Below are 17,535 nucleotides of genomic sequence, written 5' to 3'. Positions count from 1 at the left end.
AAACTGAATGAAAATGCAAATACAAGTCACCAAAATTTGTAGGATGCAGTGACAACAGTCCTTATGGCGAAGTGTAAGAGAAAGTTACACAATACATAGCATTAAATGCATTATTGGAAAATTTTTTAAAAATCTAAAAACAATCACACAAGCTTCCACTTCAGGAACCCAGAAAAAGAAGAGCATATTAAACCCAAAAGTAACCAGAAAAAAGAAATAATAAAAACTAAAAAAAGTCAATAAAACTGAAAATACAAAGTTGAAAAAAAATCAATGAAACCAAAAAATGGTTCTTTGAAAAGATCAATAAACTCAATAAGTCTTTAGCCAGACTAGAAAAAAAGAGAGATGACACAAATTACTAATATTAGAAAGAGGAGACATCACCACAGATCCTATGGACACTCAAAGGATAATAAAGGAATATTATGAACAATTCTAAGTCCACGAATATGATAACCTAGGTGAAATGGCCAATTCCTTGAAATGCACAACTTGCCAAAACTCATACAAGAAGAAATAGACAGGAAGGTGGATGGGGGTGATGGATTAAACAGGCGATGGGAATTAAGGAGCGTACTTGTGATGATCACTGATTACTGAATGGAAGTGTTGAATCACTATATTGTACACTTGAAACTGTATATTAATTAACTAGATAACCTTAACAAAATACTCCTGGGTTTGATATAAATAAAATATGTAAATTTTTAAAAAAGGGAAAAAAATAGACAATCTGAATAGGTCTATATCTATTAAAGAAAGTGAATCAATAATTAATAACCTTCCAAAAGAGAAAGTACCAGGCCCAAAGGGGTTCACTGGCAAATTCTACCAAAAATTTAAGGAAGAAATTTTACCAATTCTCTACAATCCCTTTCAAAAGATAGAAGCAGAGGGACCACTTCTTAACTCATTCTTTGGGGCCAGCATTACTCTAATACCAAAACCAAAGACATTATAAGAAAACTACAGATCATTTGTTTCATGGAGATAGGTGCAAAAATCCTCAACAAAATATTAGCAAATTAAATTCAACAATGTATAAAAAGACTTACATACCATGACCAAGTGGGATTTATGCCAGGTATGCAAGCCTAGCTCAACATTCAAAAATCAATTAATATAATTCATCATATCATTATATCAATAGATACACAGAAAGCATTTCACAAAATTCAACACCAATTCAGGATAAAAACTCTGTTATACTAAAAACAAATACAAATGAAAAACTCTCAAGTTAACTAGGAATAGAGAGAATTTCCTCAACCTGATAATCTACCAAAAACCTACAGCTACATTATATTTAATGGTGCAAAACCAGAAATTTTCCCACTAAGATTAAGAACAAGGAAATATATGCTCTCACTTCTCATTTTCAACATCACAGAAATCCTAGCTAATGCAATAAGAAAAAGAAATAACGGATACAAAGGTTTGTAAGGAAGAAATAAAACTTTTTGTTCATAGGTAACATGATTATCTATAGGACAAATCCAAAAGAATTACGCACAAAAAACCCTGCAACTAATAATTACAGCAAGGTTGCAGGATACAAAGTAAATATACAGAAGTCAACTGCTTTCCTATATACTAGCAATGTATAAGTGGAATTTGATTTAAAAACATATTACCATTTACATTAGCATGCCCATAAATAAAATACTTAGATATATGTCTTATGAAATATGTGCAAGATCTATATGAGAAAAATTTCAAAACTCTGATGAAAGATATCAAAGAGCTAAATAAATAGATATTCCATGTTCAAAGACTCACTATTGGGGCATCTGGGTGGCTCAGTCGGTTAAGAGGCCGACTCTTGATATTCGCTCAGGTCTTGATCTCACCATTATGAGATAGAGCCCCGTGTCAGGCTCTGTGCTGAGTGTGAGGCCTGCTTGGGATTCTCTCTCTCACTTTCTCTCTGCCCCTCCCCTGCTCACTCTCTCTCTCTCTCTCACTTGCTCTCTCTCAATACTAAATAAACATTAAAAAAAAAAAAAGACTCAATATTGTCAGTATGTCAGCTTTTTCCAACTCAATCTACAGATTCAATAAAATCCCAATCAATTCTTTTTATATCTTACTTCTAAACAATAACAAAATGGACAACCCAATTAAAAAATAGGCAAAGATCGAATAGACACCTAACCAAAGAACATACAGATATGACAATAAGCATATAAAAAAAATGTTCAACATCACATGTCATTAGGGAACTGCAAATTAAAACGACAGTAAGATACCATTACACACCTATTGAAATAACCAAAATCCAAAACACTAACATCAAACGCTGACAAAGATGTGGAGCAACAGCAATCTCATTCATTGATGGTTGGAAGGCACAATGGTATAGCTACTTTGGAAGAGAGTTTGGCAACTTCCTACAAAATTAAACATACTCTTACCATATGATCCAGCAATTGCACTTCTTGGCATTTACCCAAATAAACTGAAAATTTATGTTCACACAAAAAAATATGCACATAAATGTTTATGGAAGTTTTACTCATAATTTCTAAAACCTGGACGTAAGCAAGACATCTTCAACAGGTTTAATATAAGTAAATCATGGTATATCCAGACAAGAGAATATTATTTAGCACCAGAAATATGCTATCAAATCAGGAAAAGACAAAGAAAACTTAAATGCATATTATTAAGTGAAAAAAGGCACTCTGAAAAGACTGCATACTGTATGATTCCAACTATATGACTCTAGAAAAGGCAAAACTATGGAGACAGTAAAAAGATTAGTGGCTGTCAGGGGTTGGAGGAGAGAAGGATAAATAGGCAGAACACGGAAGATATGTAGGGCAGTGAAACTATTCTGTATGATACTACAATGGTGGATATATGTCATATATATTTGTCCAACCCATAGAATGTATAACACCAAAAGTGAATCCTACTAATAAACTATGGACTTTTGGTAATAATGATGTGTCTATACAGTACCGCTGTGGTAGGGGAGGTCAATAATGGGGGAGGTTACACACGTGAGGGGACAGGAGATATATGAGAACTCTCTATACTTTCTACTCAATTTTGCTGTTAACCTAAAACTGCTCTAAAATAAAATTAGCTTAAAAATATATAAAACAAGGAGTTTATTTTAATTGAAATATTACTTTCCTCAGTGATGTCTATATGGCAAGACATAAAGTATTTCTTCACCCTTTTGTAGCTATTACTCCATTTTGCAATTACACTTGAATTTCTGCTCTTCTGTCACAAACTGTCACTTAAGTATCATTACAATTTCTCTAGGATTGTTTTTCATTCAACTTTTTCTGCTTCCCATTCAAGTAAAATAAAAGAAAACCACACTTTTCTCATCTATTTCTGAAGTGTAGAGAATTTAAAAGGTAATAAATGCAAAACTAACTTGCCAACTTCACATTATACAAATATAAAGGTACTCTTATTTGCAATTTATTAATGAAATGTTGTTAGTCTCTTTACTCTCTGAATGTCAGACTGAGTTCATACTTCTATTTGTCCAATTTCTTGAAGGGAAATTCATCACCTGATTTTACCTCTTCTTGTCCTTTCCACTGGTAAAATAGAAAGCACACACTATGAGTATACACTTCTCTAGGTCTGCAAGAAATTACTTATTTTTTCAATCTAGAAAGGTTGACCTGACAGCCTCTAACTGAATAACAACAGTTCTCTCCTTTCCTGGTAAATGTCTAATTTTGCGTAAAAGAATTTCCTTATCAAGACTGCCAATTATCAAAGAAATTTGAATATATAGGGACTAATTTGGGGGAAACAAAGAGATGTTTCTCCCAACACCCAAGACAGCTGGGTGGTTCAGTAGATACTGTCAGGTTTCCTCAAATAAGACTTAACCATGTTTCTTCCTTTTTAACAACCTTGGAGGATCAGAATATGTCTGTGACAAAATCTGTGCGTTTCCCCACATGCATCCTAGATGAAAAGTAACTGATCATCATTTCCCAGAAGAAAATGCTAGCACTCTAAGGTTTTACCACCAGATGAGAGAGAACATAATTGTAGCTGAGTCTGTCAGTGACTCACCCATACCCCCTGACACTTACCAGTTCAGCGCACAAAGACCTGACTTCCAAATGCCAGCACATGCATTTCTTTGACCCAGGGCTTTTCTGTTGTTGCCTGAGCTTGCTTTGTCACCAGAGTGGCAGAACAAAAAGGCAGGGGAATTAACCTTCACCTAGTAACTGAAGGGACTTGATGTATAAATACTCCAGCTTCCTCACCTCTCAAATGGGTTAACTCAGGCATGTATTTTACCATGGTTCCCCAAGTTTCTCATGGAATAATTAAGCTCCAGTCTCTTACACTAAATTACTCGATAAGACACTCTTTATTAGCTTTCAAATCCATGCCTTATTATGTATAGGTACTTTATATTTAGTATTTCATCTAATCATCTCTAGAACTCTTTAAGGTAGGAATCTGATTCAAGGAGTTAAAAATAACATTAACGTTGCTCAGGGTCACAGAGCAAGCCATGACTATTACACAGGAGGTCCAAAACCTGCACTCCTTCACCAAAGGAACAGAACATGGAAGGGGGGGGGGGGTTTCTATTCATATTATAAGGATTATATCTCAAACCTACAAAAACCATAAAATCATATTTTCTTTTCCAAAGGAAAACAGCTTTTAAAAAAATTTTCCAAAACACACTAGTCTCTCAACCAAAAGTTATTTTTAAGGTAATTAGTAATGTCATTATGAATTAATCTATTGCCTACATTTTTTTGGGGGGGAAGAAAAGGGTCAAGTCAAATACACAATGGAAATGGTAATGGCTACAGTGAGTGCTTTCCAATTTCCTAAAAATTATATTCCTTCACAGCTAAATTCCCTAATCAGAATGAAGGAATTTGTTTTTCTTATCAGTACTTAAAAAAAAAATAGGAACAGAAGACATTTATAATAATATAATCCAAGATTTTTTAAATAAATATAATTCATTTTACTTATCAACCTTTAAATTACAAATGTTAAATATTATAATAAAATACTTTTAAATGTACATATTTTGTCATGCTGTATTTCATTTATTCATTCATTGCATAACCACTCATGCTGGTTCTAAGATGTATAAGATACATCTTGTGGCCAGTTTCGTACTAGAGAAAAAGGAAGGGAGTGGGGGGACAAAGTAAAAATAAACTACAGAATGGATGGAGAAAAGACAAACATATGGAGAAAAATTTCATAGACTGCCAACCCCAATTTTTGTATCTTTAAAACTACATTTCCAAATATAAAAAAATTCCTTTAATTAACAAATACAAAAAAAACACTAAAAAGTAGACAATGCTAGGCAGTGAATATACAATGACATCAAAAGTAGTATTTGCCCTTAAGTTACTTAAAATTAAGTTGAAGTAAACTTTAGTATTTGCCACTGTAGACCTCATGATTAAATTCAGAAGTCTGTTCATATTCAGTAGAGATAATGAAAATGTAATTGTATTAGCACTACTTAAAGTTTAGGTCCACAAAATGCATTTTAAATGTATTTTATGTTTAAGGTTTAACTTGAACTTCATTCATTAAAAATATTCATCTACATTTGAAACGTGAATTTCCAGAAACGCACAGGAAATAACAAAAATAAATTAAAAAAAATAAAAGTAGACTAAAAAAACTTATTAGGACAAATGTGTTAAATTATTAAATGAATTTAACCTGTAAAAGAACTCCAATTTAAAAAAACAGAAATCATTTTTATATTCACATCAAAAGATACAAATAATTAAGTTTGCATTATTCTCAAAATTCAGTCAGCATCAAAATTAATAAAATGGAAAAACAATATTTCCCACATTATTAGCATTAGTAAAAATATTCAAAGCAAAGTTAATATCCAATTTTGGGGGAGATACATAAAATCAAGAAATGCAAATAAAGTTCAAATAGCAAAAAAAGAACAAAAAAACCTAAACAATTATCAAATAATTCAGTGGCTTAAAGAAGTCAAAGTTGTTATAAAATTTAGTATTAATGATTTGAATCGATCAGATGAATATAACCTGAGAATGAAGTGGATCTGAACTCTAGAAATATAGGTATTTCTAGAAATACAGAAATATCTAGAAATATCTAGAAATATAGATATGAGCTTTAATAACCAAGGCATCTTAATATAAATGGCCAATAATGCAAGAGGCTTGAAGTATATCTTAAAGAATATTAAACTTCTTAAATTCACTCTTTTCTAAAATATATGTGTAGTGTCCTTGAGCCTTTCCAAGCTGATTATAGGAAAAAGAAAGAATGAGAAATAAACTTTCCAAGCCTGAACCCAATTTTTTTCCAGGCTACTTTACTTCAATTTTCCTTAATAAACTGGCAAAGTTGAGAAGAAAATAAAACGAGATGTATATTGCTTGATGCTCTGTATAAAAAACCTTTTAATAGTTTGAATCTCCCTATTCCTGAATGTTTTATACAAGTGTCTAAACTTAGTGTTCTCTGACTAAACTTAAGGAAGAAAGGCAAATCTTAAAATATCTTGACCAATCAGTAATTATATGCTTAATATATATGAGATTTTTTTTAAGTTTAAAATGTGGTTTTCAGGGATGCCTTGCTGGCTCAGTACAGCATGCAACTCTTGATCTCAGGTTCATGAGTTTGAGCCCCATGTTGGACATAGAGATTACTTAAAAATAGACAGACAGATAGATAGACAGGTAGATAAATAAAACACAATAAAATGTGGTTTCCATTCTTACTATGTGTTGGGTTATTAAGACTAACATAACTTAGGAAATCATATAGAACAAAATAGGACATAAGGATAAACTATATGGCAGATCAAGTACTATAGGAGATCAATGAAAGAAAATCTTAAAATCAGAACAGTCTAGGAAGACATGATTTTCTGATTTTTGTTTCCAACTTAAAAGAGACAAACTTGCCCATTAGCTGTCTACAACAACAGAAAAGTAAATAATTTACTAAGTTTACCTACTAAATTTTAGTAAATTGAATTACTTTAAAAGCATTATATATATGTATATATATATAAATTGGTAAATTTCTTCTTTCAGAACTCATGTACTTAATAATTCCTGTGGCTCTAAGATCAATGAATGATACGCTGACAAAGTTGCACAGTCCAATAGCAAGAACAGTGGTTTTAAGTCTCATATACATGGACAAGAATCCTAGTTCCATCAATTATTTGGCTTTTTGACCATGGGCAAGTTGCTTAACCATGCTGAGACTGTTTCTTCTTAAGTAAGATAAAGATAACAACAGTCACTTCCAATGGTTGTTGAAAGGATTAAATAATACAACATATGTAAACAGCACAATGCCAGTCATGTGCTTAATATTAACTCCCACATTCAAACACATTTCAAATATAGTGATAACAGAACACCAAAAGACTGAAATGCTCTCTTTGTTTTACATTTTATTCTTCACCATAGAAACTGATATACTGACTTTCTATTTATTAGTAAAAATTAATGTGTTCAGCTTCTAATTCTGTAATGACTCTCATTCATCTCTGAGAATTTGATAAAAATGATGGACCTCTTCCTCCCAAAATACCACATATGCACAGCATTTCGCATCAATTTAGGGACATTAACAGATTCTGTGAAAGCTAGATTGAAAATCATGTTCTGGGGCGCCTGGGTGGCGCAGTCGGTTAAGCGTCCGACTTCAGCCAGGTCACGATCTCGCGGTCTGTGAGTTCGAGCCCCGCGTCAGGCTCTGGGCTGATGGCTCGGAGCCTGGAGCCTGTTTCCGATTCTGTGTCTCCCTCTCTCTCTGCCCCTCCCCCGTTCATGCTCTGTCTCTCTCTGTCCCAAAAATAAATTAAAAAACGTTGAAAAAAAAAAAAAAAAAAAGAGAAAATCATGTTCTATCTAGCAATTTAAAAAAACTTAATTCAAATTAAGTAAAATTTTAAAATTCAGTTCCTCAGTTGCACTGGCCACATTTAAGTGCCCAATAGCCACATAAGGCTATTTGATAACACAGATAAAGAACATTTCTATCATCTCAGAAACTTCTATCAGATAGGGCTGTTCTGGAATATTAACACAGTGTGATATATAAAAAACTATTTTACCTCTGTGTTTGTTTGGTTTTAAATATTTGGATACCTCTCTTTAAAGCAGATCCTCAAGAGTGTAGAGACTATGAATATTTTGCCCACAAATAAATCTTCCAGGTCCAGAACATAGTAAGTATTCAATCTAATAGCTGACACTATAATTGACTAAATTGGTAAAGACCAGAGCTGAAAGGTGGGAACTCAAGGAGTATACAAATGTTGTAATTTTTTTTTTGAAATGGGGAGGCGCCTGGGTGACAGTTAAGCATCCAACTTTTGATTTCGGCTCAAGTCATGATCTCACAGTCATGAATTCAAACCCCATGTGGGGCTCCACACTCAGTGTGGAGCCAGCTTAAGATTCTGTCCCTCTCCCTCTGCTCCTACCCCACTTGTGTTCCCTCCCTCTCTGCCTCTCTCTCTCTCAAAAATAAATAGTTCCCAACTTAAAAATGCACACACAGACACACACAAAAAGGAGATCAATTTACATATACTCTCAACTAATAAACTCCTAAAGTCAATGAGGGCTCCCTGCATGCAGACTGAAGTTTTTAATTTTGACTATACGTATTGGCTAAAATATGCAAAATTTTCAGCCTTGTCTATAGCCTATTCTATTCAAGAATAGGAAAGATGTTTACTTTTAGCTAAAGAGCTTACATTACTCCTATATGGATTTTTCCTAGATAGAGCAGTTGAGTAACTCATTTTTAAACAGTATGTATATATTCATACATAGTTCAACAAACATTTTAAAAATTCACCAAAGTTTTATAACTTAAAGATTATGGCACTAAAGTTTTAGAAAACTTATTTCCACTTAACGTATCTTGAAATCAAGACAAAATCGCTGCTATACACAGAACAGTAAAAGGTCTAAGAATAATTTTGCACTTACACTGCCACATTTTTTCTAATGGTATATTCATCCAAATCATCATCAGAGCTGCTATCAGTTGCATCAGAATCCAGACCTTCTTCAACATGAGACAACAGCCCTGTAGCGGACAGTGCAAATCTTTGGATTTCTGCAGCTGTACACCGTGCAAAGCCATTTTTTGTATCACTCCACAATTTATTCTCTGCAGTCAACATGTTGACTTCTGGCTTAATTTCAGTGCATTTAGGTAAACTGCTATCCAAAATTGTGGTAGGTTCATGAAAGATCTTCATTTGGGGGAGTTGATGTTTCATAGAAAATTTCATTTGTTGACCATAGTGCTTAACAACATGCTTTGCCAGGAGCATCTGCAAATGTTTCTGAGTTCTTCTAGCTTGGCTAAGTAAAATTTTCTGTTTACTTACACAATGAAGTAAACGAGCATTCACTTCTTCCTCTTTTTCAGCAGCTGAGAAACCAACAGGCACATTTGAGTGGCCAGGCCCACTTTTCTTTTGAGCACAGTGCAATAAACCTTTTTTAACTTCAGCATCAGTAACTTTATCCAAAAGTGCATTCTTTTGGTACCATTTACAGTTTTGTAGTTGTACTTTATCTACATTAATGTCTTTGGTTGTATTTGAATCCAAAATAATTTGTACATCTGTCATGCACTGGCTTGTGGTATCTGACAGAGGTTCCTTTTTGATGAACTCTTCAGAATGAGAATGACAGATTTTACTAAGCTGAATGTTGCTGCCATTACACAGTATGTTTTTCAGCTTACTGCAATTAGGTTCCCCTAATTTCCTTTGTTTGTAATTTTCATTGTATTTATTTAATGTAGAATTTGAACTCATTAAAAGAACCGTCTGATAATGTTTTGACGACTGAGAGGAGCCAAAATGTTTTAAATTCACAAAGTTAGTGTTAAGAGTAGGTTCAGGAGTTGGAAATCCCAGCATCTGAGACAAAGTGTCTTCCTTTAACTTTTCATCTACAGTTCTTGGACTTTCCATGCATAGCATCTTGTCAGACTCCATGGTACTTGGTAAAGATGAAAAGCAGATACCCTTTGTTGCTGCCTCCCTCAGAGCTGGGGTCATGGCGAATCCTGCAGACAATTACTGGAAACCTAAAATAATGTAAAAATAAATGATCAAATATCTAGAAAAAAAGGTTTCTGCTTACACTTTTTCCAAGGGCAACATTTTCAATGTTTCTGATTAAAATGTAAATGAAACCAAATTCCTCCTTTATTTCCCAACGCCTAATAATATCTCTGTTCTTTCCTAATTCATAAGGAATTCAACAAAGACTAAACTATTCTTCACTCTGACTGTGGGCCCAATTCCAAAAACTCCAATTAAGGTTGCACATTACCTAGCACGTGTTAGACAAATGCTTGTGGATGTGCCTCAGGACTCCTTTTTCCTTTCCTTTTTTTTTTTTTTTTTTTGAGACAATGTTTAGTGAAAGGCAAAAGAAAAAAATTCCAACCTGGAATTGGGGAATTATATTTGCAAATGTAACTTAATCTCATATTTTCTGCCAAAGTAAGAATTACTTATCCTTATAAAATATAGTAAATTGCTCAAAACATCCATTTCTCGACTTAAATTTCATAATCTGAACAGTATAAATATTAACTAAAATAAGCTAAATGTTAAAAGATGTAAGTAACTGAACTAGAAATTAAAAAGTATATAATTTCACAACTGTTAAAATAATATGATAGCAAAAACTTGCTTGATAAGCAATGTGCAAAATTTTTCTGAAAAAGCATCTGTAATAATTTTTTTCCCTTTTCACAATGTAGAGTCATCAGTTATCATTATAAAAGCTGTTACTCCTGCCTGGAAAATAGTGGGGGCTGTAACAGATAACTACTAAAGATTAATCCTATAATTAAACAAATTTCATTGTATTTTATCAAAAGAAAAAGTGTATATACCATACAGTCTGATTCATTAAAAAAGTTAATCCTATACCATTGAAAATTATGAAGACTGAATAGTGAAAAAATTTGTATATCATTAAAAATTACGAGTTTTATAAGATACTGTGCAATGATACTACAGAAGTTTTGTTTCAACGCATGAGAGTTAATAGTCATTTAAATGGCCACACTCTCGTATAGTATGTCCCCAGGTGCTAGCTGTTAACTCTATACCCTCATTCTTATAGAAAAACAGAAAACCAAAAGGGGATTCTTTGCAAAGACTAGCAAATATGATCAAAGGTAAAAGAGCATGAAAGTTTCAATGCAGTTAAAAAAAAAATACTTAAAAGCAAGTTATAGTCTAGGAGAATATATTGGCAACATATATAATAGAAAATAATTTGTATCCAAAATACATAAAGGACTCCTACAAATGAGGAAACTAGTTAGACACTTCACAGATGACATCCAAATGGTCATTAAACACATACTCAATCTCACTAGTAATGAAGGAATTATAGATTAATAAAGCAAGAGAACAGTTTCCCAATCACTAAATTTAAAATAATGTTTTAAATCTAAAATATCACTTATTATGACAATGTGGGTAAATAAGATTTCTCACATCTATTTGGACTATAAGTTAACTCTAAATTTGATATTAATTTGGAAAATGTATTTGTCACAAGTGCACAAGACAGCAGTGTTTGTAACAGCAAAATATTCTTTCAAAGCAACCTAGTTATCTAGCAATAAGAGGATGCATAATAAAGCACAATGGAATACTATACAGCAACTAAAAAGAATGATCTTAATCTATATATATATATATCAATATGCACAAATCTAAGAGTATAAAGTTAAAAAGAATGGTACAGTATATGCTACCAAATAAATACAATACAAACACAAGCTCTCTTTGCTACAACTACTGTGAGAATGAGAATCATTCTCAGTAATCAAACTGTAGACTTTCAAGAAAATGTTGATGTCACTCTGAAGAGACGCACTGTTATTGTGAAGGGTCCCAGAGGAACCCTGCAAAGGAACTTCAATTACCTCAATGTAGAACTAAGTCTCCTTGAAAAGAAAAAGAGGCTCCAAGCTGACAAATGGTGGAGAAACAGAAAAGAACTGGCTACTATTCCCACTACCTATAGCCATAATCAAGGGCATTACACTGGCTTCCAAGATGAGATCTGTGTATTCTCACTTCCCCATCAACACTGTTAGTTATAAAAATGGTTCTCCTGTTGAAATCCAAAATTTCTTGGGTGAAAATACTTCCACAGGATTTGGATGAGACCAGGTGCTGCTTGTTCAGTATCTCAAGCCAAGATAGATGAGTTAATTCTTGAAGAAAATGACATTGAACTTGTATCAAATGCAGCTGCTTTGATTCAACAAGCCACAACAATTAAAAACAAAGATATCAAAAAAAATTCTTGGATGGCATCTATGTTTCTGAAAAAGGAACACTTCAGCAGGCTGATAAGATCTAAGTTGTCCAGCTATAGAAACAGCAAGATGCCAGATGTATTTTAGACTTGAGGTATTTTAACTTTTTTTTAAGTTTTTTCATTTATGAGAGACAGAGACAGAGCCTGAGTGGGGGAGGAACAGAGAGAGACAGGGAGACACAGAATCCGAAGCAGGCTCCAGGCTCTGAGCTATCAGCACAGAGCTTAACGTGGGGCTCGATCTCATGAACTGTGAGATCATGACCTGAGCCAAAATCAGACGCTTAACTGACTGAGCCACCCAGGCGCCCCTGAGAGATTTTGAAAATACAATAAAACCTACATTGATATGGGGGGAAAATACAAACACAAGACCACACCATATATACGTAAGTGTGTGCGTGTTTATGTGTTTACAAGAATAAAAAATGAACCAGAAAAATGTCCACCAAATCTGTGAATATCTGTGAGCTGCACATCAGATAACTTCCATGAAACAGAACTAAAAGTGGTAGTTTAAGAGAAGTTGAGTTTCAACTACAAACTTTAGTACTGGGAGGAAAATGACTTAAATGCAAAATGAACAAATGTTATTGGTTGTTAATTCTATGTGATAAAAATATAGATGTTTGGGGGCACCTGGCTGGCTCAGTCAATACAGCATGCAACTCTTGATCTCAAGGTTGTGAGTTCAAGCCCCACATTGCATGTAGAGATTACTTAAAAAATAGAGAGATGTTTGCTCTTTTTATATTTTTCTGTGTAATGTCTCAAAAAATATGTAGACATTCTTCTCTCCCCAAAGTCTATTTTTAGTTTCTAATTTTATAAGAAATATTCTATTATATTCTAATCTATAAACATCTACAATAGTATTTAGATAACTACACTGCTCTCTAAGGAAAACTGTGTTAATCACAGATGAGGTAGTCATATTCAAAAGGTCCTATACTCTATCCCCTCCCTCCCCACCTTCTCTCTCTCACTTTGAACAAGGTACTAGAAACATAATTAAAGTGACTAGTAGCAGAGGCAGAAGGTAAAATGTCATGAGGCAGCAGAGTTCATCTTAGGCCCTTGATAAACTAAATATAAGGGGAACAAAAATAAGAGGTAAAAAAATAAAGAGATTAATAGTTAAGAACTAGAGCTGGTAGCAAAAAAAAAAAGAAAGAAAGAAAGAAAGAAAGAAAGAAAGAAAGAAAGAAAGAAAAAATGCAGATTTAGACTGGCTAAGACACATTTACGGTATAGAACTAGAATAAAACACACACACAAAAAAAACTCTGGTGAGATCTCTAGGGCTTACTTGGTAGTATCTACCAGTTTCTAAAATGATCTTAATAATCCCTGTCTCCTGGTATTCATGCCCTTTCTATTGGAGTATGGACTGGATTTAGTGACTTGCTTCTAGCAAACAGAATGCAGGAGAGGTGACGGGATAGCACTTCTGAGATTAGGTTACAAAGGGACTGTGGCTTTCATCTCGTCACCCTCATTCTGGAATGCCAGCTGCCATGCTGTGAACTGGGAAGACCCACATGGCAAAGAACTAATGTCTCCAGCAACAACTACCTAAAGCCTGCCAAAATTTATGTGAGTGTTCTGAGAGACCGATCCTTCCCCACTCAAGCCTTCAGATGACAGAAGACCCAGCCAACACATGGAATGCAGCCACGTGCAAAATCTTGAGCCGGAAGCACCCAGCTAAGCCATGCTTAGATTCCTGATGCACAGAAGCTGTGAAATAGACATTAAATTGTTACAAAGCAATAGGTAACTAATACACTTGGATATGAAGACTTTTGGGTTCTAGTCTCTGGAAGCCCCATCCATATCACAGTTACAATTCTAGGATTTCCATAAAGTGCTTCTATATTCTATTCCCAAGCATATCTTATAAAATTCCCAGCCTAAAGCCTTTCTACTTTGCATCCAAAAGAAACTCCTAAAAATAGACATCTCCTGTAAATAAGAGATTAAACTGTGTTTGTATAGTTTTTTTTTTTTTTTTAATGTGATGTATCATACTGATTGATTTACAAACATTGAACTATCCTTGCATCCCTGGAATAAATCTCACTTAATAGTTTTATCATAAAATATAAGTGCATTTAATCTAATTTTAAATTATTAAATATGCGATCATTACATATTAACAATGTATCCTGATTATTCTAAACTTTACCACTTCTGACTTCCTCCATATTACATAAACTACATTTACCACTAATATTTCTAAGGATCTATGAAGGCTTGGATTTTTGACTATTTTGTTAACTACAGGCATCCCTCATTTTATCATACTTCACTTTATTACACTTCACAGATTGTGCATCTTTTACAAAGTGAATGTTTGTGGTAACCCCACATCAAGCAAGTCTACCAATGCCATTTTTTCAACAGCATATGCTCACTTCATGTCTATGTCACATTTTCATTATTCTCACAATATTTCAATTCTCACAATATTTTCATTATTATTATATATGTAATGGTTATCTTGATTGGTGATTATGACTCACTGAAAGCTCAGATACCAGTTTTTAACAACAAAGTATTTTTATAAATTCAGGTATGTACAGTTGACCCTTCAACAATGAAGGGGTTAGGGGTGCCAACTACCAATGCTGTTGAAAATCCATATATAACTTTGATTCCCCAAAACTTAACTACTAGAAACTTTACCAATAATATAGTCAATTAACACATTTCACGTGTTATATGTAATATATAGTATATTCTTACACTAAAGCTAGAGAAAAAAGTTATTAAGAAAATACATTTACAATACTATACTTATTGAAAGCATACTGTGTGTATAAGTGACCATACACAGTTCAAATCTATGTTGCTCAAGGGTCAACTGTATATTGTTTTTTTTCAGACATAATGCTATTGCATATTTAATAGACCACAGTATAGTAAAAACATAACTTTTGTATGCACTGGAAAGCAAAAAAATTCATTTGACTTGCTTTATTGCAGTATTTGCTTTGTTTTTTGGGATGTAGAACTAAACCCACAATATCTCCAAGGTAGGTTTATCATCAACATGAAAAAGTATCTGACATACAGCAGATGCTCAGTAAATATCTGGTGGATAAATAAGTGGTTACCATTATACTTAGAATAAAATCCAAAGTCGCCCTTTCTATGATCTACAAAGTTCTACGTTATCAGGTCCCTGAATGCTTCATATGCTACAGCTCTCTTCTTAGATTTACTACACTCCAACAACACTGGCCTCTGTGCCACTCTTAAAACACACCAGAAAGTCCCTGCTTCAAGGCACTTTGTACTTGTAATTCTCTCAGCCTGGAACAATCTTCCACAGATAAAATGGCTGGCTCCCTCAATTCATTCATATTTCTGCTCTACGATCACCTCACCAGAGTCTTGGCTTGACTAATACATGTTAAATAGCTTGAGCCCCTCAATTCATGACACTCCATTCCCTCATAATGTTTATTGTTCCTGATAGCACTAATCATTACCTATTATTTTATTACATTCTATTGAGGAATTTATTTTAAGAGAACTATATTTTGGTCAACATTCTAATCACTGGCACTGAAAACAATGCCTGGTACACAAAAATTGTCAGATATTTATTGACTGAATTAATAACAAACGAGTCATGATTTTGAAATGTGTTCAGAGATTTAGGTAGTAATAAATAGTAACAACACCTATTTTAATTATTTTTAAAATAATAGATTAGGAAAAGGAGAATTGTTTAAAGAGCATCTACGCAAAAGCCTAAGCGTTACTTCACCATTAATGATGAAAGACTGAATGCCTTTGCCCTATGATTGGTAATGAGTCAAGGTGTCTGTTCTCGCCACTCCTATTCATCACCATACTATTGGCCTAGCCTGTGGAATAGATGAAGAAAGAATAAAAGACACATATTGGAAAGGAAAAAGTAAAACTGTTTCTATTCACAGATGAAATGATTTTCTACATAGAAAATCCCAAGAGATCTATACAAAGAGCTCCTAGATCTAATGAGTTTACTAAGGTAGCAGATAAGGTCAAGATACAAACATCATTTGTATTTCTAAAATTAAAAACATTAAAAAATTTAAAAAAACACCAATTAAAAAAAAATCAAGGAAGACCTAAATAAATGGGAGTGATACACTGTGTTTATGTATTAGTTTATTCAATATTTTAGAGTGTTAATTCTTCTTAAACTGATCTACAGATTCAACACAATCCCAATTAATCTTGGCAGAATTTTTTGCTGATATTAACAAGCCAATTCAAAAATATACTGGAAAAGGCATGGAACTAGAAACTAAAACAAGAAAAACAACAAAGCTAAAGGATTCAAACTACCTATTTACCTAAAGTAGTCAAAATAAGTATGGCACTGGTAAAAGAATGAACACTTAACAGAAAGAATACAGAGCTCCAAAACGAACCAGCACACATATGGTCAACTGATTTTTGACAAAGATACAATGGCAATTCATTAGTAAAAAGGCTAGTTTTTTAAACAGTAAAAACTAGTAAAAAGTTTTTAGTTTTAGTAAAAACTAGTAAAAAGACTAGTTTTTTTAAACATTGTTCTGGAACAGTAAGATAACCATATGCAAAACCTGAAACTTAATCCATACCTCACATGTTATATAAAAATGGTCACATCCAATAGAATGGATCACAGACATAAAAGTTAACTTAAAATCATAAGACTTCTAGAAAAATATGCAGAAGAAAATCTTTGATTCTGGGTTAGACAAAGATTTTTTGGATAGAACGCCAAAAACATTATTCATAGAGGAAAAAAATGATAAACTAGACTTCCTCAAAGTTAAAATACTTGATAAACTAGACTTCCTCAAAATTAAAATACTAAATAAACAAAAGAAATTATTCAAAACGTAACTTAGGAGTTTCTGACATATATATGCACAAGACATATGTTTAAGTTAGTAGAAATCAGATGTGCATACTCCTGAAAGATAAGGAGTTACCATTCAGGTTAACTCTAAATAATGGTTTCAACCATTACATAGTTTTAAATTGTTAACTATTTTTAGTCACCAGCTCATTTTTATGCATAATGGACAACTGGTTAGAGGCAGATGCATAAGGAATACTGATTTAGAGCATAAAATAATGAATTCTGCAAATTCACCTCAATATTGAGCTA

General features: G+C 33.2%; 1 protein-coding gene and 1 pseudogene across 6 annotated transcripts in view; one reads left to right on the top strand and one right to left on the bottom strand.

Annotated features, from left to right (window-relative positions):
• KANSL1L (KAT8 regulatory NSL complex subunit 1 like) overlaps window positions 1-17,535 on the bottom strand; it is a 134,076-nt gene that overhangs the window by 105,703 nt on the left and 10,838 nt on the right. For all 6 annotated transcript variants that reach the window (XM_049614992.1, XM_049614995.1, XM_049614996.1 and 3 more), the window contains exon 2: window positions 8,991-10,107. In XM_049614992.1, the coding sequence (XP_049470949.1) occupies window positions 8,991-10,078 (1,088 nt within the window). In that variant the 5' untranslated portion in view covers window positions 10,079-10,107. The remainder of the gene's footprint in view (window positions 1-8,990; window positions 10,108-17,535) is intronic.
• On the top strand, window positions 11,854-12,500 carry LOC125911242 (60S ribosomal protein L9-like; annotated as a pseudogene).

The sequence above is a fragment of the Panthera uncia genome (assembly GCF_023721935.1).
Source record: "Panthera uncia isolate 11264 chromosome C1 unlocalized genomic scaffold, Puncia_PCG_1.0 HiC_scaffold_3, whole genome shotgun sequence".
NCBI lineage: Eukaryota > Metazoa > Chordata > Mammalia > Carnivora > Felidae > Panthera > Panthera uncia.
This window is presented reverse-complemented; position numbering and strand designations above follow the sequence as displayed.